This window comes from Myotis yumanensis, unplaced genomic scaffold (assembly GCF_028538775.1).
Source record: "Myotis yumanensis isolate MYYU_CA2020_CCGP unplaced genomic scaffold, mMyoYum1.0.hap1 SCAF_21, whole genome shotgun sequence".
NCBI lineage: Eukaryota > Metazoa > Chordata > Mammalia > Chiroptera > Vespertilionidae > Myotis > Myotis yumanensis.
The window spans coordinates 4,077,955-4,105,522 of NW_027223772.1; the positions used below are offsets into that span (position 1 = coordinate 4,077,955).

The 27,568-nt window shown below is 38.3% G+C and overlaps 1 protein-coding gene across 1 annotated transcript; it reads right to left on the reverse strand.

Annotated features, from left to right (window-relative positions):
• Window positions 1-1,282: 1,282 nt before the first annotated feature.
• Window positions 1,283-22,780, reverse strand: C9orf72 (C9orf72-SMCR8 complex subunit). Its single transcript, XM_070400817.1, has 11 exons — window positions 22,716-22,780; window positions 17,240-17,727; window positions 15,650-15,709; window positions 12,289-12,384; window positions 11,614-11,678; window positions 10,074-10,146; window positions 9,491-9,607; window positions 7,511-7,746; window positions 4,566-4,623; window positions 3,180-3,289; window positions 1,283-3,078 (listed from the first exon to the last, which is right to left on the reverse strand). Exons 2-11 carry the CDS (start codon window positions 17,681-17,683, stop codon window positions 2,892-2,894), a joined length of 1,446 nt encoding a protein of 481 aa, XP_070256918.1. The 5' UTR covers window positions 17,684-17,727; window positions 22,716-22,780; the 3' UTR covers window positions 1,283-2,891.
• Window positions 22,781-27,568: the final 4,788 nt, after the last annotated feature.

Below are 27,568 nucleotides of genomic sequence, written 5' to 3' on the forward strand. Positions count from 1 at the left end.
TACTGAACGTCAGCAAGATGTTTGGCATTATAAAATCATCTTTTGTTGCTGGTAATATTCTTTGTTCTGAAATCTACTTTGCCTGATATTAATAATAGTCACTCTGGCTTTCTTTTGATTAGTGTTAGTGTGGTATATCTTTTTCCATCCTATCACTTTTAATCTTTGTCCTTCATCAGTTTCTTGTTTACAGCATATAGTTGGATATTGTTTTTTATCCAATCTGACAATTTCTGCCTTTTCATTGGGATATTTAGGATACTTATATTTAAATTCCTTTAAAAAGATAATTGACTGCTTACACAAAAAATAAAAATAAAGTGTGGAGCTTATAATAAATGCAGAAGGCAAATGTGAGGTCACAATAGCACACAGATGAGGAAGAAATGTAAGTATACTATTATAAGGTTCTTATACTATATACTTATTGTATATGACAACTGGTATATCATTTGCTATAACCCTGTAATCCTGTTATATCAATATTATTATAATCCTGTAACACCGGTTAAATCAATATCATAACAGGAATTTTAAAATGTATTTACCCAATAATTATCTTACATTTGAAATATTAATGTATACATTTAAAACATCAAAATGCAATCCTGGTAGTTAAGCAGGAAGACTTTTCTAACTTCTAAATTCTTCTCGTTGGACTAATACCCAAATTAACATGAGACAGATTAACAGGAGAAAGTGACCAAATTTATTATGTATGTACATATGGGCATCCCATAAGAATATGAGATCCCAAGACTTATCAGGCAGTTAAGGCTTACAAGTCATCTTGAACTAAGGAGAGAGGAGGTGGGGTGTGGCTTGGACTTCAGAGGGCAGGAAAGCAATTTACCAAAATAGGGAAAAGCAAATGCTTGGTAAATAACTGTTTGCTGGGCCATCTTTAACTGTGCGGCACAGACTTGAATCCAAAGGGCCTTGCTCGGTTCGTCCTGGCTTATCAGACTTAGTTCATATTAAACTACAATTAATTGTGATGGTGTCTCCCTTCCTGGTGCAGGTCGTCCAGCTAAATGTTTTTAGGCAGTTGGGAGAAAGTCAAGGGTTCTTTTGAGTCCTTTATTTCTTAAAAATAACCAGATTAAAATAACCAATATCCCAAAAGGCCTATTTTAGGATGGCAAACACTGCTCCCCTTCACCGGCATCAATAAAACTTTCAAAATAAAAATAAAAGAAAGAAGTTTAGATTCAATATGACTGTCAGCTGAACAGGAAAGCAGTCTTTCAGTATCACAGCATTGCTTTTCTAAACAAATAACTGTAAGAGACAAAATGTCAAAGATATTTTATTCAAAATTCTCCTTCTAGGAGAAAATATATGTAGCAATGTTTACACATGCCTTAATAACTTATTTCACTGTACAACTTGCATTCTAAATAACAATACAATAAACCAGCAAAAAAACAGAAAACCAGTCAGCACTTCAATAATTTATCATGTAAAAAACAGTGAGTACAGGGTACAACAAGGTGGTATGTGTACATTTTTTCATGATAGCATCAGTCATCTAGTTCTGTGTATATAAAATGTTTCTTATGAGTGATGTGAAAGGCCATTAGGACTTTTCAAAACAGAACATGCTTTTGGTTAAATTTGGGCAAGGGCAGAGGGGCTCTATCACTTTTATCCCTTTCTTATAAATATTTTTCCCTTTTGTGTTACTTCCACAGCTTTAAATAATTTTTTATGCTTGCATATTCTATTACTATGTCAACACTGTCCTAGCACAGAATTACGTTAATCAGTTATTTTGTAGCCAGCAAAATGGTCCAAACACATTAAGAAAACAAAAGAAATAGACCACTCAGTTCTGCTAAAGTAGCACCTAGTTAATAGCATGTCAGTGAAGTGTCTCCTGCTACTCCTCAGACGATGCGGGCAAAGACACACGGCAACAACTTAAAAAATATGTGCAGAAATATAAGAAGACAAGGTACTAACCTCTATTCCTGAAAAAAGTTGTTAGTATATTCTCTATTGCATTTCATAGTCTCGGAATTACAATGATTGCCATCAGGGTGAGACTATACGAGAAGAAAACAAGATGACAACGACTGACCAGTGAAACCCAAACTTCTTCCAAGTAATTATAGTCTCCGAGGAAAAAAAGGGCACAGAAGTACACATTTCCACTTGGCTCAAAAATAATGAACATTCATTTAAAAAGTTGGCAACGACTACTAAAACATAAAATCCAATTTCCTATATTTTCTTTGACAGAGCTTAGCAACAAAACAAAACCACCCTGATTGTGTTCATTTCTACACACACTGACTCTGAATGACTACATCTACAAAGTAGGATCTAATAATTAACTTTAGTTAAACATCTGCTTGAACAATATTTTCTTTCTCAAGCTTACCCTAGCTTCAAGTTAACTTCCTGTCTATGGAACTGAAATGATTCAGAAGCTCCAGTTTTCAGCTGACTGCAACAGTATTAGTAATCCCATGTACCGAGAAACACCAAAAAGTGCAAAGTCAACTAGTACTTTCTCTCTTGGAAGCTAACTCAGATTTCACTTTGATACATGTAAACCATGAATCCTAAGTTTCAAAAAACAGTAGTTGTGGTCAAGTTTATATTCTATTATTATATCTTTTTTAAAGATAGCAATAATATTTATAATTGTAAACATAAGTCTGTATCCCAAGAGAGCACAACTAAGAAAAGATCCATCCACTGCTAACGATGCACCTGACATCCCTTCGCAGACTTCTTGTGACAACTGTAGTGTAACTAAGTTTGACTGCCATTGCCAAGTAGGACTTTGAAGTGTGACCCCAGGGACTGATGTGTCCCGTACCAACTGAGCTACTTTAGCAGCAATTATGATTGTGATGAAACATATTTAGTAAGTTACACATTTAAAAAGTCATTAGAACGTCTCGTTCTTGTACACTAGTATAGAAAGATCTTCCAAAGATAAAGGAGTGCAGGCCTGGTTTAATTTTCTCAGCTAGAGCCATTATTATGTTAAGATCGCCCTCTGCTGTTAAATCAAGGTCTATCTTCAGATTCCGAAGAGATTTAAAGGGCTTTTTCCCCTTCTGCCTACAAATAATAAAAAACAAATACATGTAATATAGAAAATGTTAAAAAGGAACAAATTTTAAAAATGCACAAAGGTTTTTCTTCCATATAGTTTTACTTACGTATCATCTTCTATATATTTTATTAGCGTCAAAGCTTTTCTGTGAAGGACGAGCAGAAACTGTGCAAGGAAAGTACTCCTGAGAGATAAACCAGGCTTCAAATGAAAGACCTACAGGAAAATGAATGCTTTAATAAATATTTTGCTCTCATTCTACTTACACAACATGTTCCTATCACGGTGTTAACAGAGCCTGGCAGATAATGTACATTAGAGCAGTTCCCGCAATCATTTCCATGGATGTCTCCTATCAGGCAGGAGTATGACAGAAGTACTGAATCTGGAAGCAGTCTGACAGTTCTGTTTCATATTTAAGAGTTAGTATTTTTCATTCTACCTCAGAGTACATTCATATTTATTTTTATTATTAAAAGTAATAATTGGCCCTGGCCATTGTGGGTCAGTTGGTTGGAGCATCATCCTGTGCACCAAAAGGTGGCAGGTTTTATTCCCAGTCAGGGTGCATGCTAGAGGCAACCAATCAATATTTCTCTCTCACACTGATATTTCTCTATCTCTCTCACTTTTCTCTCTAAAATCATAAAAAAATCATACTTATAAGTTACTTCCAATTATGTTACTTGACTTTTTCTGCCCACATCTTCAAATAAAGTTGTAGCTCCCAAAAGTTGAGCCCCACTTAAATTATGATTTTAAGATATTCATATCCTAGGACTCTTGCTGGGGGGAGGGAAGGGACATGGGGAGGGTACAGCTATAACAGTAGAAGGATCTCATTTCAGCTTGAGCAATATGGAATCACATGACTACATATTATCTTTGAACTCTGGAATATGTCAGACTACAGACCTGATCAAAAATTTCTACTAAACCTAAGGACCTCATTATTTCAAAGCTGCATCTATGACAAAGTTTTCTGACCTGATCCTCAGAATGATACTATGACAAAGTTCTAGTATATTAAGAAATAAGTTCCATATAATTATAATTCTCTTCAAATGTATAATTAAGCAGATTTTTTTTTCAAAAGAAGGAGACAATAAAAATGCTATCATTGAAATAGAGGTACAGGGTTTAAAGACATTTTTGACGCAATTAAGGTAAATAAAAAACATTTGTGCACCCTCTCCCTTCACCCCAACAAAAGAAAATACTTTGAGTTATAGGTTAGTGCTCAGAATGAAAACATTTATTATTTGAATGGGGGGATGATGCATCTTTAATTGTTAATATTCAGACTACTACTCATTAACAACTCAAAAGAAAAATCATGTAGACACTTTCAAAAAGACCAGAGACACTACAAAAAGATAATGACTCAATTCTAAGATGTTACATACAAAGTACAGGCATTGTAGGATGCATGAAATAAAAAACCAAAACATGTCATATCATTCACTCCAACGACCTCAGGTTTAACATTTACCTGATCCAGGAAGGCTTTTACTAGCGTGTCTCTGTGTAGGACATCTTGAAAAATATTCCTGTGAAGAAAATAGTCCAAATGTTGAAATGCCTGCACAATGCTACTTTCCATAATTCTACACCAGCCAATAAATTAAATTCTTAGAAATGGGATATTACATATAAACATTTTTTAAATAAAAATTAGACATATATATTTTAAAATATATACTATGTATTTATTTTAGCTCAAGGAGACATTTGTATCTTACTGGAGTTTGTCAGGCCACTATGTAATTATTTTTCTTTTAAAGATAAGCAATCCCAAGAATGATATGTAATATCTATCAAACTATTTTAATACACTCACCATTTAAAAAATGTTGAGAGCCTTAGGTAATTAGTAAATACAGTTACCAATTCTTGCCATCTCAAAAATAAAACAGCAATAAAAGTAGACACACAACACTACCAACAACACCCAAAACAAAATAGAAGGATAATGTTATGTACTAATAGCTTCTAGTTTACATTTTAGGATGAAGAAAGGCAAAAGGATGGATGCTAACAATCACTGGAGTGGGATTAAGAGACACAGCTAGATGACTATCGGCAACATCACAACCACTGGGTTTGCATCGTGAGCCCATCATCTGGCAAGTAACATGAACCAGCTAATGTTCTAGGAAAGCATCATCTGCCTTGTCAACAATGATAAGACAAGAAGTTAAGATGTAACGCCACCTGAGAGAGTGTGCATCTCACACACCACCCAGGACAGAGCAGGTGCTTAAAAAAGACTGCTGTCTTCCCAGGTCTGAACCCCTTCAATCTTTTCTCTTCTTCCTTCCCTCTCCTTGACTTCTACTTCCCGAGAGAGTTTACTGAGATGTTAGGTTATACTCAAGTCAAAAGGGTAATGTAACATTTAATAAGGTAAGCAATTTGAACTGAAAATAGTAATGATCATCATATAATGAGAGGAGTGGCAGGAAAGAGGTGAGTGTGCAGAAATAAATAGGAAAGTACCTAAAATTTCCTAGTTTTAAGAGAAGAGTATACCAAACAACAGAAGAAAACCCAAAAGGGGGAGGGGGGAGAAGCAGCATAATTACAAGGTATCCAATCAGTGGCCAATGTGGACCTTGACAGCACTCCTTCTCTGGCTTTGGAGAGAGAATAAGGCTATTTAAAGTCCGCTGTTCTTAATATGCCTGTTTCACTGAATGAGTATCTTGTTCATAATGAATTAGATAAAGCAAAATGTTAAAAAGTATCCCTAGCTGGTTTTGCTCAGTGGATAGAGCGTTAGCCCGTGGACTGAAAGGTCCTGGGTTCGATTCCAGTCAAGGGCACATGCAGATTGTGGCCTCGATCCCCAGTAGGTTCGAGGCAGTGACTGAAATTATATCTAAACATTAAAATTAAAAAATATCTTAAAAATTGGTGATATTGTTTTAAATAAAAGTAAAATATGTCTAATGGAAAATTTAACAATTCACAATCTAGTCGCTGAAAATATATTTAGACAGTTTTATGTTTAGAAAATTTACATAGAACTGGGAAAAAATTTTAAATTTATAACATTATTTTGTTGTATCAGCAAAACAATAGCTGGCTGATCATAGTTTGTCAAATTTGTGAAGCAAGCATAACTGACTAAAATGAATAAGAAATGTTAAATTATACACATATCCTCTCTAAAAAAATATTAGATGGTTGTAAACCAATTCTAAAATTCCCCAAATTCCCCAAAAGAGCTATGAAGCAACCAAGCAAAAAAAGAAAAAAATACTAAATACTTTAGGAAAGAGGAAAATGCTTGAAGGAACAAATGAATTCTGAGAACTTTACATGAGTACCAAAATTACCAATAGTGTATGTGAAAGCTTAGTGCCTGGAATTCCAATTTTGAACAATTCATGTTCTAACCAATTTTCCTAAAGCTTTCTAAGGAACCAACAGGAACACTGGAGAGCTGGGAAAGACGGGTCCTAATGAAGTCATCTCTCTGCACCTGGTATACACAAGGCTGAGATCCCGTGTTCCTCTTCTGGTGGACATGGTGTTCCTCTTCTAGTGAACATGGTGTTCCTTTTCTGTTTTTGGTCAGCACATTCTGTGTGACTACTGGTGCTGCACATGTCTATTGCCTCAGCTCAAATTTTTTCTTAGAAAAACAGGACAGGCTGATCACTCCAATTTTACTGCTCCCCTATATACTCAAACCTGTATGATTCTAGTCAACAATTGTTGAGCACATTCTATGTGCCAGGCACTTTAATTAAAGAGAATCATAATGTATCCCAGTATGCTACAAATCTTTTCCTGATTTCAGAAGTAAATAGGAAAGTACCTAAAATTTCAGTGTTTTCTTAGGGTTTTATAATTCAGATTTATCATCACCATTTTTTCCTAATTGGGTTAACAATGAATATTTTATTATCATTACTTTTTATCTTTTAAAAATACTAATCAGACTTTATGGTAAGGAACAAATACCACAATATAAAATTCAAAGTAAAAGAATGCTCTATTAATATTTTTGACAGTTTTGTTGTATTTTATATTCACATATCAAGAAAGAAAAGGCTTAGAATTACTTCTTTGGTTTAGTTAATAAGCTTTTTAGTGACTCCTATACATCAGACTATAAGCAATGTTAGAGTGGGGCTGTCTGGCCACTATTAACCTTAGGATCTAGTACTGTGCCTAGGGCTCAATAGATATTTGTTAAATATTTAAATATTTATTTTTAAAAACTAATCTATCTTATGAGAAACACGATTATAGTAAGAAAAATAGACATTTAAGAAAAAATGCTTGATTAACCAAATATTTCTTCAAGCATAACTCATAGTAACCTTTCTTTCCTTTTAAACACAGACTCATTTGTTTTGCTCTTACTCACAAAAGACAATTTCATAATATTGCTTAACGACAATATCAAAGGACAGCATGACTTACAAATCGGGAGTGAAGCTTTCGTCGGTGTAGATGACCGTATCCTGAGCCATGTCCTCCTCTGAAGTGGCTCTCCAGAATGCCGTCAGCTCTGACCGCATGTACCTGCGCTGATTGTAGATGTGCTCGTGACAGGGTGGCATCTGCTTGACGGTGTTGACATCCACGTCTATGTGAGTGCTGGGGTAGGGAGCATACATGACTTGCCGGAAAGGTAGCACAAAGCTTCCAGTGGAATCCTGTCACAATGAAAGGAAAAGTCACTGTCTTATTTGCCAAATGATATATAAGATTTATTTTTTTAAATAAAAAAAACACACCCTGGTTTCGATTTAGCAAGTCCATCTCTAGAAATTTAGACTCATATATTACTCATGATTGTGTACAAAGTTTTAGTGATAGAAACAACCTAAGAATCCAAAAAGAGAAGTGATTAAATTAAGCTGCAGAAATTTATGTGTTGATATTGAAAGATGTTCACAATATATTGTGAAAAAAACAAAACAGATTAGAATATACAAAGTATAATCCAATTTTTTGGGGGGTGAGGGGAGATGTGAAAAAATACATACAGAAGAAAACAAGACCACAAGATACATGTCAAATCTTAACAATGGTTATTTTCCGGATTGTGAGATTACAAGTAACCATTTCTTCTTCTTGACTATTCACATACTCTTGTAATTTCTAATATATTTTTATAATAAGTAAAGAATGCACTTCTTTCTAGGTATAGTTGGTTGGGCTGCCATGGAATAAGGACATACTGTGTATAAGGCACCGTGCTATGTACTTGAAGAGAACAGAAGATAAAGGCTGTTTCCATTTTTTTTTTACTCCTATCATGCTGTGATAATCATCTTTATATGTAAATCTTCTGCACATATAATTGTTTCTTTAGGAAGAATTTCCAGAGGTAGAAACAGTAGGTTAAGTCTTTAAACGTTTGTAAGGCTCTGGATATATAATGTCGAACTATTTTCTAAAAGACTACACAATTTATAATTGCATGTAAAATTCTTAACAAATATGTTTTCATTATGTTATAGTTTGAAGCTTTCCTATACAGATCTAATATAAAACCCTTTTAGGGATAAAATTATGTAATTACATGAGAGGTTGCTGAGGAAAAAAAGTACTAAATACCTTATGTCTTTGATAGAGAAGAAGTTCTAATTTTCAGATTTGTGCAATTCAAATCAGAAATGTTTCCCTTAAATAGTTTCTGTATTTAAGTACTATTATTTTGAGCTCATAGCATGCACATTATTGAAAATGCAAAAGCTGAATATAATTTTTATTTGTAACAATTTTTTACTATTTTTTGTTCATTTTGTTATATCTACACCTTCAAGAAAGCATCCACTATGAGAGAATCACATAAGCTTTAGGAATCTATATCTTCATGTGTTTGATTATGATAAAAACATCAACAATAGATTTGATAAAGTGAATAACTGTCCTCCCTGTAATTACTCAAAATAATGGCTAATTAATATTTATGTCTTTTCCCTTCAGAAGCAGATTTAAACAAAAGAAAAATGAAAGTAATATTGTTTAATACATACACAGGAATTGATAAAACCTTATATACTTTTTCAAGTTTGAAGGCAGCTTTAAATTTTTTTTCAATAAATGAATATGGTACATAAACAAAATGGTAACACAAAAATTAAAATTTGTTCAGTAAAAAATAAATAAATAAATGGTCCCATTTCAGATAACCTGATTCAAGCACATATTAAAAAAAAATTTAAAGTCAAACAGGCAGCTACAGGAAAACAGAGAGAAATACAAAGATGTTCTGTGATGTTTCACTGCTACGAACCATAAATCAGTAAGACATAGATTCCATGCTCAGTCTGTGTAAAGGAAGTCAGCCCCTTGGCAGAAAAACATGAGATACCTTAAATACTAATGTTCAAAAGACACTTATGATGAGTCTCAAAAAATGGTTTCACTTGTGACCAGTGTAGATTCTACCTTTAGCAGGCCTTGGACAAAGAGTCCTGACTCATATTTAAATGATGATTCTGCTTCACATAATCTGGAACATTTTCTCTCTGCTGGAGTCAGAAAAAGGCATAATGTTTTTACTATCTGTAAAAGAAAAGAATTTAGCATTAAAATATAATGTAAAATAACAGCATTGGTTTGCTTATGAAAGAAATTAGAATTGAAATTTCAATTGTTTTTGCCAATAAAATATAACCTGAGAAATAAATATTCCTTAGACACACAGAATAGTCCATGGATGATAACAATTATTGCTAAAAATAGGGATTCTGTGGTCAAATAAGTTTGGGAAATGCTGGTAAATTTTCAATATACCTCAAAGCCTGTACCATTTGAATACGTATTGTGACTCTCCAGGTGGCTGATATAATACGCAGACTTTCTCCATGGAACCCTCCTTTTTGCTTAGGGTGTCACAGTTATTTGGTCAGGTTTTATTGCCTTATACTATTAGATCATTTTGTCTGTAACCTAACCTTTAAATTACAATCTATGATGTGTTAGCAGTATTAAAAAGTGAGATTATTTGTTGGATTATAAAATAAATTACCTTATTTACTTTCTCTGCACTGCTACCTACTACAACAGAACAGCCACAGGTTTGCAGGTGTGAGCTAATGGCACTGTAAATTGAAGAAAAGAGATTTTAAAAAATTGGCTGTAAAACAATTCCACAAAGTAAAAGAAAAGAAGGAAAGCTATTCAAATCATTTCGAATAGCTTTCCATGCGAAGCACCAAAGCTATAAATATAATGCCATCTTCATCTCTACATGCCTTTCACAGAGATTCTCTCATTTCAACCTTAAAACAACCCATTTAGTAAAATATTACCATTTTATAGTGGAAGGAACTGAGGTACAGAGAGAGGTTAAGTGACTTACTTAAAGTCAAAGGAGATTAAAATTAATGCTATGAATGGCTAACACTGAACAGAATCAGGACTAATGCGCTTCTGATTCAAGCCATTTAAGGCCTCTAGGTTAGACTCACCCTTGCCTCTACCATTCCATCATAAATCTAAAGGAAAAGACTGTTGGGCATAAAAGCACTCCTCATTTTTCAAAATAAAATTTCATGCCCTGGCCAATGTGGGCCAGGTGGTTGAGCGTGGTCCTGTGCACCATGAGGTCACCAGTTCCATTCCTGGACAGGACACATGCCCAGGTTGCAGGCTCAATCCCTGGGTGGGGGACATGCAAGAGGCAGCCGATTGATGTTTCTCTCCCTCTCCCTTCCTTTCTCTATGTCTCAAATCAATAAAAACATATTTAAAAAAATAAATAAAACTTCATGATAAACTGCAATTGTAAAGAAACACTAAAGCAGAAGATGAGACTATACATGAAGAGAAAGCACTTAGATTAGGGAATAACATGTAGGCACTCAATAAATACTGCCTATTATTATTATCATTTTCCTTAGAAGAAATATAAATAGCAAATATTAGCTATTAGCTATTTTTACATGCCACACACTATTTTAAATGCTTAATGTAATTGATCTCACTCAACACTTAGAACAATTCCATGAAGTATTATTATTATTATTATTATTATTATTCCCATTTTGCAGATGAGGGCATGGAGGCACACAGAGTTCAGGTAGCTTGCCCAGGGTTATACAGCAGTAACTTGGAAAATCTGATTTTAGAGCCCACACTTTTAAGTACTAAAATCCATTGTAAGATGGAAAGGATGAATACAAATATAAATAATTTTCTTTTCTAGGCCCAAATAACTCAAGTACATGCACAATGCAATTTATATTGAAAAAGTTATTAGTTTCAGCTTTAATGAGAAGTAAAACAAGAAACCAGAACCAAAGAAGGGACTAAGATTTCTTGTCTGGGCATTATCAAAACTCAGCTTCTTTAGATATTAAAAAAAGAGTAACATCAAATATATCACAGATATGTAATAAATGAAAAGATAACACAAAGCTAAGTAATAGTTCACATATGCAATGTTGTCCCTAGAATAACATGGGGTAGTCATTCTGTTGTTTACTTTCCTCAATATCCTGTCATAGGCAAGCATAAGGTCTGTATCTGCTTCATCCAGCTTTTATGGAAATAAACAAAAGTCTTACTTGAGAAGAAAGCCTTCATGACAACTATCACCGATGTCATCATCATTGAGAACTGTTTCAGCAATCTAAAAGTCACACAAAAAATCTGGTATAATAATGTTGAAAACCACTTTTAATATACAAGTTTTCTGAAGTCTAGGTTCAATATAACATATTGCCCTCATTTCTAAACATCAAGAATCCCCATAAAACAATCTCTGTGCACTACCATAAACTTTCATAAGAACAAATGTGAAGGCTGGTCAGGCAGGTTAAGCAACAATTGTTACAAGAACAACCCCCTCTTCTGAGCTGTCAGGATCAGGAGACAAATCCTAATGACAAAAATTTCAGAAAGCTACAAAAATTGTTTCCTAAAAATTCTCTATAGCTGCACAGTATGTGACTCTAAATGTCCTCAACAAATGATTAAGGAAACTACATTGGTGAATATGGGTAAACTTCCATTTACACACTGTTGTGTTACCAAAAGTACTGCATTATATTGATTGCTTCTATAAGGTCTGAAATTCTCCCACTTCTAGGAAATACACAAGAGGACAAATAAATAAATTTAATGTTATCATAATTATAATAACAAAATGAGAATACTACTAATATACTTAACAGTAATGTAACTGAAAAAAAAATGGATAAAAGATATGATTGTTTCTATTTAATAAAATAAGAACTTACATCTATTTCTTCAGGAACGCTGTGTGATTTCATAGATGAAAGCAGTTCCATTACAGGAATTACTTCTCCAGTAAGCATTGGAATAATACTCTGACCCTGCACAAAAAAGTAAATGAGGTGAAGAAAAATCACACAATATAAGATAAGCTGGACAATAAAAAATTAAACACTGAAAGCAAAGATAGAAATACTTGCTAACTTGTTCAAACACAGCTCCAAACAAGTCTACAACTCCAAAACATTTCTAAAGGACTCACATGCTATTTAAAACTCATTTCCATTATACCGGAAATAATTTTCTTACAATAGAATCCTTGGTTTATCATTTACTGTTAAATGCAATAATTAAATCATCACTCCAAATTCAGAAAGGATCTCCTTTTGAAATGTGAGATGTATCTTGTTAATTAAATGTTATCAGTGTTTTATATTTTAAAATAAATAAAGCGAAGCATAAGACTTTAGAATCCTCAGCAATGAACTTGTAGTAAAGCCTGAACCTCTACGTTCATAATAAGCTTTAATCTACCTAAATGCAAATCAAAAACATCACATATATATTTTAATAATCAATAAAATACAAGTTTCCTTTAGAGTTTTTTCCAAGATAATACTTCTACTTCTTTTATATGTCAAAAATGTAATTTTGAAATCTGTAGTCTCTAGAGTGAAAATATAGAAAACCACAAATGTAAAGCTTCTGAAAATCAAGTGATCCCTCATTTATGCACTATCACTACCACTCTCCCAAAATTTCTGACCATCCTCAATATATAAACTTTGAGACGTAGATTCTTCACATGCATCTTCAAATTAGAACCTCTGTCATACCTACACTCATTTTTTGAGTGACCTAACCCAGTGTTCAGAGCCCCATGATCATGTAAGTTGCTTGAGAATTTAAATGTGATGGTTGCTAGACTTAGTGTGGTGATCACATAGTAAGGCATATGTCAACACTTAAAATAAAAAAGTTTTTTTAAATAACTTTTAAAAAATTTAAAAAGCCACAAAAACAATTATATAAGTAAATGTAATGCTGTCTCTGGAAATTTTATCCTACGCCAGAAGCTCCCTTGCATCATAGAAGGTTTTATTATTAAAAAAAAAAAAAATTCAAGCTGTAGTAACCTCTACAACATAACCACTCTGCTCTTTAAAGTAATTTGTAAATGTTTGTTTACAATTACAACCAATAACACTACAAATCAACAAGAATAATGACTGAAGGCTGTTACTTTTGCGTGCTTGTACAGTGATTTTATCAGAGGACAACTCTGAGCATCCAGAACTCGCACTGACTGAAGTTGTTTCACACTTACATGTCATCCCCAAATAGTCTTTACTGTTTAAAATAAAGTCATTGAAGGCACATTATGTGAGATTTGTAAAGCCTTAATTATCAGGCAACTCCTTTTCAGAAAGGATAATTGGAGGAAAATACCTTCCCTTAGGTTTAGGCATATATAGTAGTTTATACACCGTATCTGACATTCATCACCATAAGCAAATGCGTATCTGTATTGAAGCTTAACAAAAAAATCTTACTAGGCTGAACACAGAGAGGCTCTAAAAGAAAATCCCTCAGCTTCCTTTCCTCCTCCAACTTCTCTGACTTCTGAGCAAGATAATGTTTCCCCCTCTAAGAACCTTGTTTGTCCCAGTATACTTTCCTCATGACAACAGAAGGGGTAGGACTATGTCTTTAAGAGCCCTTAAAAGCGAGACAGCATTCATTAACAGTGGTAACTTTATAAGTACAGGCTTCTGGTTTGAAAAAGTTCCTGTAAAAGCAGAATGTTACTGAATCCTAAATTTCCTTATCTTGAGGTAATTCTAAATACTCCATAACTAGAAGTTTGCAAAAGTCACCCCTGCTTATTGATCAGCAAGCATAGGCTGGGGTTCTCTGGACAAAGAGAAACAATTTCTTGTACGTCTCAAACCTTTCCCCAGAATAGTTATTCTGGTATGGAAAGTTTTTTTTACAAAAGTATTTCCTTACTTAATGCCCCTGCATTTTCACAAATTTTTAGAAGTTTTTGTTTAGCCTGGCCAGTGTGGCTCAATGGTTGAGCATTGACCTATGAACCAGGAGGTCACTGTTCGATTCCCTGTCAGGGCACATACCTGAGATGTGGGCTTGATCCCCAGTAGGGGGCATGCAGGAGGCAGCCAATCAATGATCCTCTCTCATCATTGATGTTTCTCTCTCTCCCTCCCTCCCCCTTCCTCTCTGAAGTCAATAAAAACATATTAAAAAGAAAATTTTTGTTTAAAGTAGTATTCTATCTCGGGCATGCTGAAGAGAACCAGAGAAAAGAAAATCAGCCATGTTTGTACTGGAGTTTCAAAGAAACAAAGAGGGTAGTTGGGGCAACAGTAAAAGCAAAGAACCCTTTCTCCACTGGAGAGTCCCCTTCAGAAGGACTGCTCGGCCCAGTGCTGAAATCACTTGTACTTCATTTCCACAGGGAGCCCTATCTTTGCAATCATGCTTTCCAAACTCTGGTGCCTGCTCCCTAAGGGAATTCAAAGTCATGGGATAAACATTTACATTTTCCTGGAGACTTGGTATTACAAGAAGCCTGGTCGTATAAAGGTGAGGAATATCACCGGCAAATTATAACATTAAAACAGACAGACATTTCATAGAATAAAATGTAATGCATGAATTCTAACGATACCATTTCAAAGATATATTATGCTTAGAGCTATGCCTACATCTACAGATACCTTATAGGAGAGTGATGGCGAACCTTTTGAGCTCAGCGTGTCAGCCTTTTGAAAAACCCTAAATTAACTCTGGTGCCGTGTTACATATAGAAATTTTTTGTTATTTGCAACCATAGTAAAACAAAGATTTATATTTTTGATATTTATTTTATATATTTAAATGCCATTTAACAAAGAAAAATCAACCAAAAAAATGAGTTCGCGTGTCACCTTGACACGCGTGTCATAGGTTCGCCATCACTGTTATAGGAGAACTCACTGTCCTCCTGTTACAACTACTTCTGCGGAAATGTCTGAGAAACATGACTTTAAAGAAAATCTCAAACATAATTTTTAATTTTGACTATAAGCAAGTTATTCAAAATTTACTCTGTGGATACGGAAAACAGGTAACAAAATATTACTCTGTAGATGTGACTACACTGGACTTTCATTTAATTATTCAGGTCTAAGGTATGCAAGTTTTTATCAGGTTTCTTCCACACATCTCCATAAAGGGTCTGTTCACTTTCGGGCTCACTCTGTCAAACTAATAGGGCCTCAAGACCTTAACACAAGTAGCCTTCAGCCTTACAGACACACCGTGTGCCTGGCAGTGTTTGACAGCGTGCACTCTCCACCTTACCTGATCTTCCATTCTCTCTGTGCCTTCTAGCACTATCTTCTGGACATTCTCTTGCCTTTCCTGAGCAAGGGGAAATTCATTAAGATAATTAAAAACAAAAACAAAAAAAAACATGTGATGCTTATTTTTTACAATACAGTTAAGTAGCAGACATGTTCTTGTGTAATTTAGTTCATGGGAAAAATACTTTCACTTTAGGACAGAAAAAGGGGAGGGAGTAAATTAACCAAACATAAAACCACCCTTTTTTTTTTTTTGTTAAAAACAGATAATTTAACAGAAAACAGTCTGCATAGTTTCACAAAGATAATGATTTGCACTTTCAAATGAACTAAGATCAAGTTGAACCTGGAGAATATAGAGCTTCCTGATTTAAATGATTTCCATATACATGTTAAAAATAATGAGGCAAGCCTGCAAACATGGTAAGAAACTATTTCTTTAAAAGATACTATTTTTCCTTACTATCTAGTAAAAGCCTCATAAAATTAATAATTATTTAATGGATTTCCATGTTAGTATCAAACTGCAAAGTAGAAAGGAGAAATAAATTTGTTCTTCAAATCTGCCAAAAGTACATGGAAATATAAGTATCACTATACGGTATATTAAACTATAGGATTTAGGAAATAACAACAATTTCCTCTAGCCCAATCTGCAAGAGGAATGAAATGAATAGGACTATCATTTATGTTATGAAAATGAAATGACAGGAATCTCCTAGAAACCATTTTGTCCAACCTCCTATTTTACAAATATAGAAACTTGGCAAAGAAGTTAAAGGGACCAAAGGCTTCATGGCCAACTGCTTATGAAACAATTGTTTTGAAATGCTTGCACCCCTACACACTAAGTAGTAAGTAAAACACACAGGCATGTAATTCCAAAAAAAAAAAAAAAAAAAAAAATAGCTTTGAGGGTCAATGGATCTGAAACTTATGTTCTCTATTTTCTCTAAGCTTTAGCTTTTTATTTGTAACATGGAGCTATCATCTCCTACCTTCCCTGGTCATTATGAGTAGGACAGACATCAGACTAGATCTGTATCTAATACGGTAGCTGCGAATAATAGCTACTGTTTGAAGTTAACTGCATATAATTTCTAAAAATTAGATATAAATGTGTCAGAAGATTGTAGGGCGCGGCTATAGGGTTAAGCCTCGGACTGATCTGTTGGCAAAGCCACAAACAAGTCCCAGCTTAGAGGGCACAGTCCTCTTAGCATAATTAGGCTTGACCTTATGATGCTCCCTAGATCCTTCTTAGGTAGCTAATGGGCTGTGGGAGGTGCAGCAAGTGCTGCCAAAACAAGTGAAACTCACAAGAACATCGTAACTTCGGTGACCACTACCTTGTTTACCTCTGGCTATAAAATAAAGGCTCAGCTTGCCTCTGGATCTCTCTCTGTGGCCTCAGCCAGGCACAGGAGATCCACCTAGTCCTACACCCAGCTTATTCTCTTTGTCTGTCATTTCTTCATCCTTGCGCCGCCCACACTCAGGCTTTTGAACCCTTGCCGAGCTGGCTCAGCACAGAAGATAAACTTTCAATGGTCAAGTTAACATGAATAATAAGCTCAGAACCACTCACCTTATGCATCCATATCCTTCCTTTCCGGATAATGTGTGTTAGTCTATCGACACACACTCTGTGAAGCGGGAGGTAGAAGCTAAGTTCTGTCTGTGGAAGTATAATTGATAGTCCGTATGTGCTCCTATCGCCATTCCAGTTTCCATCGAAGATTAATGAAACAATGATTACTCCCTTTTCAGACAAGACAAAAAACTTTACATCTATAGCCCCACTCTCTGCATTTCGAAGGATTTCTCCATTTAGGGTGTGGTTGGCAAGAAAAGTTATTTCTCCATCGCTGAGAAGTACCTGTTCTGTCTTTGGAGCCCAAATGTGTCTCACTCTAGGACCAAGAATATTGTCCCAGTAAGCAAAGGTAGCAGCTAATAAAGGTGATTCACCACTTAAAGCAATCTCTGTCTTGGCAACAGCTGGAGATGGTGGAGGACAGAGAGTCGACATCACTACATCCCAACTGTCACATTATCCAAGTGCTCCAAGGATATCTAAACAAGGGCACACAAAGCAACGATTAGGTTCAGCAATTTTAAAGTCATCCGTCAAAAACCCAAATAATTTCAGCATAGGCGGTTTTCTCCCCTTCAGTCAAAAAAGTTTTCAAAGCATGTCTCCAACCAGGATAGAGGCATTCAACTAGCATGGCAGGTGCACAGTGAATGTTTGCTGATGTAATTTTATGATGCATAATAACTTGTCACTTATATTCAGAAATATGCTTAGAAATCCAAAGTGACAAGGATCTAAAAATGACCTCTGAACATTCAGATGAAATATTATGAACCAAAGCTCACAGAATAGATCCTCCCTGTTCCCAAATATCCAGTCTATGTGCAATCCTATATAATACAAGGGTAATATGCAAATCGACCGAATGGCAGAATGACCAGTTGCTATGATGCACATTGACCACCAGGGGGCAAATGCTCAATGCAGGAGCTGCCCCCTGGTGGTCCGTGCGCTCCCACAGGGGGAGCACCGCTCAGCCAGAAGCCCAGAAGCCCAGAAGCTCAGCTCACAGCTGGCAAGAGCAGCGGCGGTGGTGTGAGCCTCTCCTGCCTCCGCAGCAGTGCTAAGGCTGTCCTACTGCCTGCTTAGGCCCACTCCCTGCCATCAGTTGGACATCCCCTGAGGGCTCCTGGACTGCAAGAGGGCACGGGGCTGAGGGACCCCCCCCCCCCCAAGTGCACGAATCTTGTGCACTGGGCTTCTAGTTCTAATATAATGGAGTATTTGGTTCCTAAACCATATCAACTAAAGAGGACTAAATGAGAAAGGGGAGAGTTCAGTTAGAAGCACTAACACTTATTGTAGGCTGAACTGTCTCTTCCCCCAAAATCTGCTCAAGTCCTAACCCCCAGTATCTGCAAATGTCACCTTATTTGGAAATAGATGTAAGTAATCAAGTTAAAATGGTGTCATACTAGATTAGGGAGAGTCCTAATCCAGTGTCTGGGGTCATTAAAAGGAGAGAAAGATTTGGAGAAACAGACATAGAGGGAAAAGGGCCTTGTAAAGATGGAGGCAGAAATTAGAGTGATGCAGCTACAAGCCAAGGGATGTCAGCAATTGCTGGTAGCCAGAGAAGCTAAGAGCAGGTAAGGAAGGATTCTGCCCTCAAGCCTTTCAAGGACCTTGTCCCCACTGACACCTTATTTTGGACTTTAGTTTCCAGAACTGTGAGAGAATAATTTTTTTGTTTTTGTTTTACATCACCTAGTTTGTGGCACTTTGTTATGGCAATTTTAGAAAACTAGTAAAACACCTGACAATAGAAATACCTTAAAAGCTGCTAAAAGGGCAAAGAAAAAAGAAAAAAAGAAAAAGACCAAAAAATTGCAAAAACTCAGCAATGTGGACTGGTAACAGAAAGTAAGCAAATGGGTCCTGTTATTCTCAATGAACTCTTTGGGTATCAGGGTACTAAAGCCCATTACGGGTTTTAAAATGAAGATAAAACATTTAATATGCTATTCAAGAAAGCAGTATAGCATTTTATCACTACAAAGAGAGTTCTATGAAAATTGCTGAATTAAAAAGCTTCAGTTATTTACAATATATAGATAACAACATGACTGGATGAGCCCTGTTCAATCCTTTCAATCTACTGAGAAAAAAGACACGGAGAGAAAGAATGAAGTGACAAGTTCACAGAGTCCCAGGCTAGAACCCAGGTCTCCTGTCTATCTCAACCTACTCAAATATATCACTCTGAGGGTGCACACTCTACATGTTAGTGTAAAAGGAATCATCTATCTATATATATAAAAGCCTAATATGCAAAGCATCCCCTCGGGAATTTGATCGCTTGCTATGACGTGCACTGACCACCTTGGGCGGCGCAGAACGATGGAAGGCCCCGGCCAGCACCTGGCAGCCGCTAGGGACCCTACCCGTGCACAAATTTCATGCATTGGGCCTCTAGTTTTGCTTAATATTAAAATTTGATATTTGTATTCAAAGACAGAATATCTTTAAAATTACAATTTCATTTAAGCAAGTCTAAATTGTAGATTCCACTCATCAAAATTGTGAAGCACAGCAGTTGTGAGCTGAAATGTGATATCCCTATCTTTGCCTATTTGATTGCTTTGGGAGAACACATTCGATCTATAACTAAATTCATGTCAAAGTAAACCATTTTAGTTAAAGGATTTATCTATATCTTGTCAAGAGAGTTCAAAAACTCATGAAAACCAGTGACTTCTATTTTTAGAGCACTAAATGCACACTTTTATCATGATGTCAAAAATAGGTACATACAGCTTGGCAAACATTAAGTATGTGCAGATATGGTTTAACACGAAGACAGTTCTTATGTGTGCATCTTTCACTTCAGAAATTCATTTATGGAATGCTTACTTTTTATTGCGTTATATCACAATGTAAGTGGATCTAAGCTGTATAGCACGTTTAAAATAGTCACTGTTTTGGACACAACTTAAGCACTCAGTTTACAATGACAGAATACAGCAATGTAATTTGAATTGAAACTGTAATGTTGCTATTGGCATCATTAACAACAGCAAACAGGAGGCCAAGGAAATGAATTAAGTAAACACACAGCCATTAAATAGTATTGTAATATATTTTTCTTTTACTCTTTTTTTTTTCTGGATAAAAATGATGGATAATTATAAAGGCAAGATTGCAACTCTAGCATTTCATCATTACCTTGAAAATAAAAGCATTTCCTAAAATGGAATTGAGCCCTAAGGCAAAATCTGGTTGGATTATGGCAAAAGTTTTTAACTGACAGTGAAAATTAAACTATGATAGATCACTAATTACATTCAGTCTCACTGCTAGTATCATTAGAAAGGAAATAAAGGACAAGGATCATATTTAGTTTTAAATCCTGCCAAAAGAAGTAACTTCAGAAATGAAATGTCACAGAGAAGTCTAATTGAAAGCTGTAAAAATGATTTTACTAACACTTAAAGTCATCATTTTGGTGAGGAAAATCCATATATACAAACATGGCCGAAAAAAATACCGGTTCAAAACCAGTAGTCTTTCTTTATACAAAAAAAAAAAAAAAAAAAAAATCTACGTATCTATTTACACGTAGTGTTGGCTTCCCCAGAGGCTTATCAAACATTATTAGCTTAAAGAGTCTTTTGAGGGAAGCCAGGATCCAAAATGGGCGGTCCTGTGGCTGGCCACTCCCGTAAACAGCAGGTTCAGGAGATGGGCCTCACAAGTTTTCTGAAAATAACACATGCAGATTATATGAACTGTTGTTTGCTGACACTGTTAGCAGAGGGGTAGGTCCGAAGCTTCGCTTTTCCCTAAACCATAACTCAGTATCAGTCACCTCTTTCCTGACTGGTATTTAGAAAGGGGGGTGCTCCCCCGCAGCTGTCAATCCGAATTCAACCATCATTCGGACCCACGCTGCGTGCAGCCATGCTTTCCGCTTCTCTTCTCCCAGCCGGAGAGAAACAGGGTCCCAAGTCAGCACAGCCCGCCTTCGGAATCAGAAGCCGCCAGATGGACTTGAACTTTACCGACAGCGAACTACTTGTAACACCACACACCGCAACCCTTTCTAAGTTTTCATTAGGCAAGACCCACAGAGATGATCAAGATATCACTATCAGGCCATCTCACACAGCTTCGCATTTCTCAGCTAATGGGCTAACCTACCCTCCGCTGGACTTTTTAAATGGAGCCCAAGGGCAGGCTTGGAAGGCGGGCAAGTTTTTATAGGTTTCCTACCTCTTTCTCTGAAAGGAAAAGTTTAGACTGCTAAGGGAGCCAATAAAGAGGGTTTTTTTAAAAATCAACTTTATACGGGAAAAAAAAAAATTTAGCCCCTATGCAATTGTTTCTTGGAGCAGGTGAGTGCTAGCACACGGCACAGTCTGTAATGAGATCAATAGTTCTTCTCATTTTTCATCATCAAAAGGCAAATCCAGCTCATGTCCTTTCCGAAAGAATGGCAGGGTTTGGCTGAGGTGCTGGCGACAGTACCTTCGTCACATACACCATCATATCATCATAGGTCAAGTATTCTGACTCCAGATTGTTAGTCGCCCATATGCTATATACTTGCTTCTGTAATGTTCCCATTATGTTAAGTTTTCCAAAGTCTGAGAAGGATCCCCTCTAGCAGTATGTCCCAGAGCTTTTGCACAAATTAAAAGTAATGCCAGAAGCAGTGTGTCCCCTTGCTTTGCATCACAGGTGAAGAATGGTAACACTTTTAATTGGAATCTATCCACGGGCCACAACCAGGCTGTTCCTTTGCTATCGACTGACAACGGCTGCTCTGAATCTCCTGGGCAAGAGCCTGGCCTCCCTCGGTGCCTCCGAGCACAGACGCCCGGAAGGGCTCGCGGGGCCCTCAGACCTGGAATCAGTGCGCTTCTTTCTGAAACTGATACCATCATCAAGTGATGCCCACGTCGCAATGCTTCCCTTATCGGCGCAACCGCGGACGGTGAGGCAAGCGGGTCACGGCCCACGGAACGGAGCGAAACGCAGCCTAGAGCTGCTGCCCAGGTGTTCGGGCCCGTGGACGCGCGGTGTGTCCACTCCGCCCTCCCACCCGCGTCGCCTCCTCGCTGCCCCCAACCAGGTCCGGAGCAGCCGCGCCGCCCGACCTCGGCCTTCCCCCGGCCAGGCCTCCCGGGCCCCAGGCTTTGGTCCGTGGAGCCCGCGAGGCAGCCGGACCCACGGGTCTGACGCCGGGTCCCGAGGAGGAGCCGGCTCGGGGGCCGCGGGAGGGAAAGCTGCGGGGAGGCTCGATCCCCATCCCCTGCTCTCGGCGCCGCCGCTGCCGGGAAGCCCGGGGCCCGGATGCAGACAACTCCACTGGTCTCCGGGCAGGGAAACCCGACGCCCGGGTTAGGGCGCGGAAGAGAGGGGAAAAGAGAGGAAAGGCGAACCCACGGGACAGCCCCCGCCTCCGCCCTGCGCGGTCCCGTCCCCCGACCCCAGACAGACAGCGCTCCGCGGGCTTCTCACTCACCCACTCGCCAACGCCTGCGCCTCCGCCACCGCGGCGGGCGCTGGGACCGCAACCGCAGCCCCGCCCCGCCGCCGTGGACACGCCCCGCCGCCGTGGACACGCCCCCGAGCCCGGCCTCGCTCCGCCCCTGGCCCCGCCCTTCGAGCCCAGCCGCGCGCGCGGCTCTCCCAGAAGTCCCTGCGCTGCGTCCCGCCTTGAGTTCTTCTGGTTAAATTTGATCGAATCTTTCCTCGTTCACCCTCAGCAAATGCTGGGAAAGCGAGGGGAGGAGGGAGAGGGCGGGAAAAGCAAAACACACCCTTCTGAAACTCACACCTGCTCTCTGTAGGCCCCGCCCCCGACGGGAGGGCCGCGCAGCAGGGACACCTGACGCCCCAGGCGCCATCTTTAATGCGGGCGGACAAGTTTCCGAGTGAAGCGCCTCCTTGTCCTCGTGGGACACCGTAGGCTCCCTCGGGGCCCTTTCCCGGGCGGTGACGGGCGGTAACAAGGGCTGCGGACGGGGCGGAGCACTTGGTCGGCTCTGTAGCTGGTGGCGAGCTCTGCAGAAATGGGACCTCAGGTGTCAGCCGGGAAGCCGGCGGAGCTGGTGCTGTGAATTGGTGTGTGTGCTGGGCGGGTGGGCGCTCAACAGATATTTGATAAATGAATGTCTTTATTTTTAACCCTGTGACACAATAAGTACTGTAATTTCACCCCGAGTCCACTTCCAGCGGTTCTCAACCTGTGGGTCCCGACCCCTTTGGCGGTCGAAGGACCCTTTCACAGGGGTCACCTAAGACCGTCCTGCATATCAGATATTTACATGACGATTCATAACAGTAGCAACATTACAGTTATGAAGTAGCAACGAAAATAATTTTATGGTTGGGTCACAACATGAGGAACTGTATTTAAAGGGCCAGAAGGTTGAGAACCACTGATTTAGGTCATTTCCTTTTCCCACAAGACATAGTCACTTTACATGTAAAGTCTTGTCTGCTTTACATGTAAACGTTTTCTCAAGCGTGCTTTTCACACCTTTAAGTCATTGTTGCTAGTTGCACAAAGTGAATTCTTTTTAAACCTTTGAAAGTGCGCTTTACCATTCATTCTGTTTGATGTGTTGCAGTATTTTTTTAAGCCTCGAGTGAAACCAGCCTTTGGTCTGCAACTGCGTTTGCAGGTTATTCTCCGCAGAGGAGTGGCACATCACAGTTTTCATCTTTAAAAATCATTCAGCACATCCTGATCATTCACTGAGGAATAAAAATACAAACGACTCCTCACACCTAGAAACACACGCCTTCCCCACTGCCCGATGCTTATAACGCCAAGTAGCTGCCACTTACCTGGTTCCCACTGTATTCGGTGCTGTGCTCCTCAGTCCACATGAAGAATTATGCCTAATCCTCCGGGCATATCTCGGATAGAGCGTCATCCCTGTCTTACAGAGGGCAGAACTGGGGTTCAGAGAGATCAAATGACTTCCCAAAGTCACCAAGCTGGCTGGTTCTTGCCGGTTTTGTGCAATTCCACGGAGTCCTGCCCACACCTGCTGGACCTGAGTTGATGATGGCTTCCTCAGGTGGACCTGGGGGGGCTCTGCTGACACCCCCATTTCAGAATAAGGTCGGGGCTCCGGTTTTTTCTATTTCACAGTTTTGCCTAAAGGCAAAACAATTTCCTTGCGTCTTCCACAGGTTTCTGGTTTTGTGCACTGTCAACCCAGAACAACTATGCTTCCTAAGAGAGAAATGACCAAACAACATGGCCTAAGTTTTCTGCATGACCATGAGAAATAAGATATAATGCTGGAAGCTAATTCCAGCAGGGCATAATTAAATGCAAGAAGTCTTCAAAAGGTTGATGGGCTTCTATATTCAGCATATTTTTGCCTGCTGGAGTAGCTGAAAGCATTTCCCCAAACCTAAAGATTTGCATATTTTATTGCCTGCTGCCTGACAGCCTAGGGCAGTTCCCCCAACTTGACAGTGCCTACTGTATACTAAACCTTACCTTTGATATGTATATCTGCTTTGCTTTAGGCCAATTTGTGTTATAAAAAACTAGGGGTCCAGAGATTCGGAGAACTTGGTTACTGAAGCTAGGTGTCCTCTGGCTCCCCAAAATGCCTTCCAAATTTATACTTCATGTCTGGTCTCTTTATTAATTTACTCTCAGCCCTTCTCCAGATTCTTGAACCCTTCTAGATGCTGAGAAACACCCCGACAATATATAAAGAAAGTGGCTTTGTATGCCTAATGCTTTGTAGCCAATGAATGTGAATATTTCCCCCCACATCTAAATGAACAATTATTTAGGTTTTGCATAGCAGTACCTTGTATGTCTTTCAATGGACCGGATCAAAAAAATCATGAGGGGCCCTAACCGGTTTGGCTCAGTGGATAGAGCGTCAGCCTGCGGACTCAAGGGTCCCAGGTTCGATTCCGGCCAAGGGCATGTACCTTGGTTGCGGGCACATCCCCAGTGGGGTGTGTGCAGGAGGCAGCTGATCGATGTTTCTCTCTCATTGATGTTTCTAACTCTCTATCCCTCTCCCTTCCTCTCTGTAAAAAAATCAATAAAATATATATTTTTAAAAAGCTACTCTTCATGAAAATGAAAGATAATCTTTTAAAAAAAAATCATGAGGGGAAAAAGTGATTATGACTTAGTATTGTTTGTCCATAGTACGTGTAAAGCTCAAATGTGTAAGAGGAGGATAAATCCTAGCACACATTCCTTCTCCAGGGAACCAAAGAGAAAATGGTATTAAGTGTGTAGTAACATGACCCATACTGGCAGTACCAAAGGATGACTTGAGAGGGCTTTACCTCTTCTCCCCTCCAAAGTGTTAATCAGCCCAAATAAACCACCTCAAATAACTGTACCAGCTAAGTTAAAATAGGTTTTCCTATTGAAATATAGCTTCAGGCAAGAGCCCTAGTCCTCCATTTCCAAGCAGAACGATACCCCTAAGCCCTATTTAGAAATTTGGGGACTCTCTAACTTTCTACATATAGTTAGTGAATAATCGTACAAAAAGGCTCTACAACTAGGGGAGCAGACGGTTAAGAGCTTGGGCTCTGGAATCCGAGCTGGTGTAAGCATTGTCTTCTATGAGACTTTGGGCATTACTGCTCCGTGTCTCAGTTTCCTCAGCTGCAAAATGCAAGCGGAGTAATTTCTCACAGGGTTGCTGTGGGGCTCATCTGAGATCAAGCAAGCTACGACTTTGCAACAGCACATTCGAGAAATGGTAGCTCTAATATCAACGTTAGTAACTACACATGAATAAGAAGCAGTATAATGACTTATAAACCTTCTAAACTATGTACCTACTTATAATTCCAATAAATATAACACCAGAACTCAGGGAACCTTCTTACTACAAGTGTCAGTTATTGTCGGGAAGCCATCTCTCTTTATTAATGTATTTCAGAAATGATTATGTGCTGCTTCAGAGCTGGAGCTGAGGACTTGCTGATTACCTTCCATTTACCAAGATTACGACACATTATATTCAACTGCACTGGCATGTGAGTGATCTGATGTTGGACATGAATGAGGACTATTGCTGTATAAACCAGTGAGTTTAATTTCTTTTAAGTAATGAGATGTTATGTGGTTGCCTTAATCATTGCAGACTGCAATATGGTACATTACCTTTTGGAATATGGACGAGCAGCACCCAACTAAGGTTCTTCCAGTTGAAATCTTGGTTCCTGGATATAAAAGTTGGTTCTGTGAGCTAGTGTGATATAAATGGTTTAGAAAGCGAACAGTGTGTATTTCTAAAGATGTACAAGGTAGGCAATAGCCCTGAAAGAGGACATCATTAGGATACAATATATTTTCTTTACAGATCCTCCTGGAACTCATGATTGTCTAAACAGTAAGCCAATAAATGTCTCAAAGAAAGGAATCTACACCCCCACCAGGCATTAAACCTTTATTCCGCCCATGTTGGTGCTCTGCACCTCAAAAGCAACACTTGTGAGTGATATAAGGCCCAAAATAAAGAGTCCCCGGGGGAAGAAATTTCTACCTCTGTGCAGCATTATTAAAGACAACAAAAAAGAGAACAAGAAGTAGGAAGACAAGCCTATCATTTTCTTAAATCTTAGGGTCATTAGTTAATTTCTTATAGAGAAAGATAGATTTTGAAATTGTATTTTGACAAGTTGGTCATAATTTGACGGAATGTAGGTGCAGTGCACATTGATGGTTTTGGTGCCTGAGTCGTGATGGACATATGCAGGTGAGCAGGTGGACAAATGCAGGCAGTTGTCTCAATGATGATGACTCCCTCTGCAGCCATATACTACCCAGACCCACCTCAGAATATTTCCCTGAGCACATCTGCCTATAGTTTGATACTGCTACACTTGCAACTCTCAGTACTTTTTTTTTCTTTATTCTATTTACTAGTATGCTGCTTTGTAGGTAGTTCTTTACTTATTTCATGTGTGACTTCTGCCTCTCAACTTTGTCAAAGGCTATTTGAGATCCAGAACAGTGTACTTACAATTTCATCTTCTGACTCCTTTGTGATGAGCACACATCAAATGATTAGCAATTCCAGATGGCTGATTGAAATTTACTCCCAGCTACTAAGAATTATTATCCTTACGCTAGGCTCCTGTGATGCAAGTGCTTCTTTTGAAAATAGTTTTTGTCTTTATTTAAGAGTTTGGATCCTCTGTTTAAGGATCAGGGTCACTCCTATTCAAAGTGCCTGAGGCTCTGTGGAGGAGCTCATCTTCCTTTGTCATCAGTGTCATCTTTCCTATCTCCCTTCTCCACATGATTTCTTTAACTCAACAAAGAAATATAAAACCACAGTAATGTCTCTGGGCCATTCTCAGGTC

Bases quoted from the DNA above. Each gene is read 5' to 3' on its own strand.
- C9orf72 (XM_070400817.1), bottom strand. From the start codon at position 17,683: ATGTCGACTCTCTGTCCTCCACCATCTCCAGCTGTTGCCAAGACAGAG. The intron at 7,747-9,490 runs GTAGAATCTACA...TCATTGTGACAG, and splicing joins TTGTCCAAGGCCTGCTAAAG to GATTCCACTGGAAGCTTTGT. The intron at 4,624-7,510 runs GTAAGTCATGCT...TTTTCTTCACAG, and splicing joins GAAAGCTTCACTCCCGATTT to GAATATTTTTCAAGATGTCC.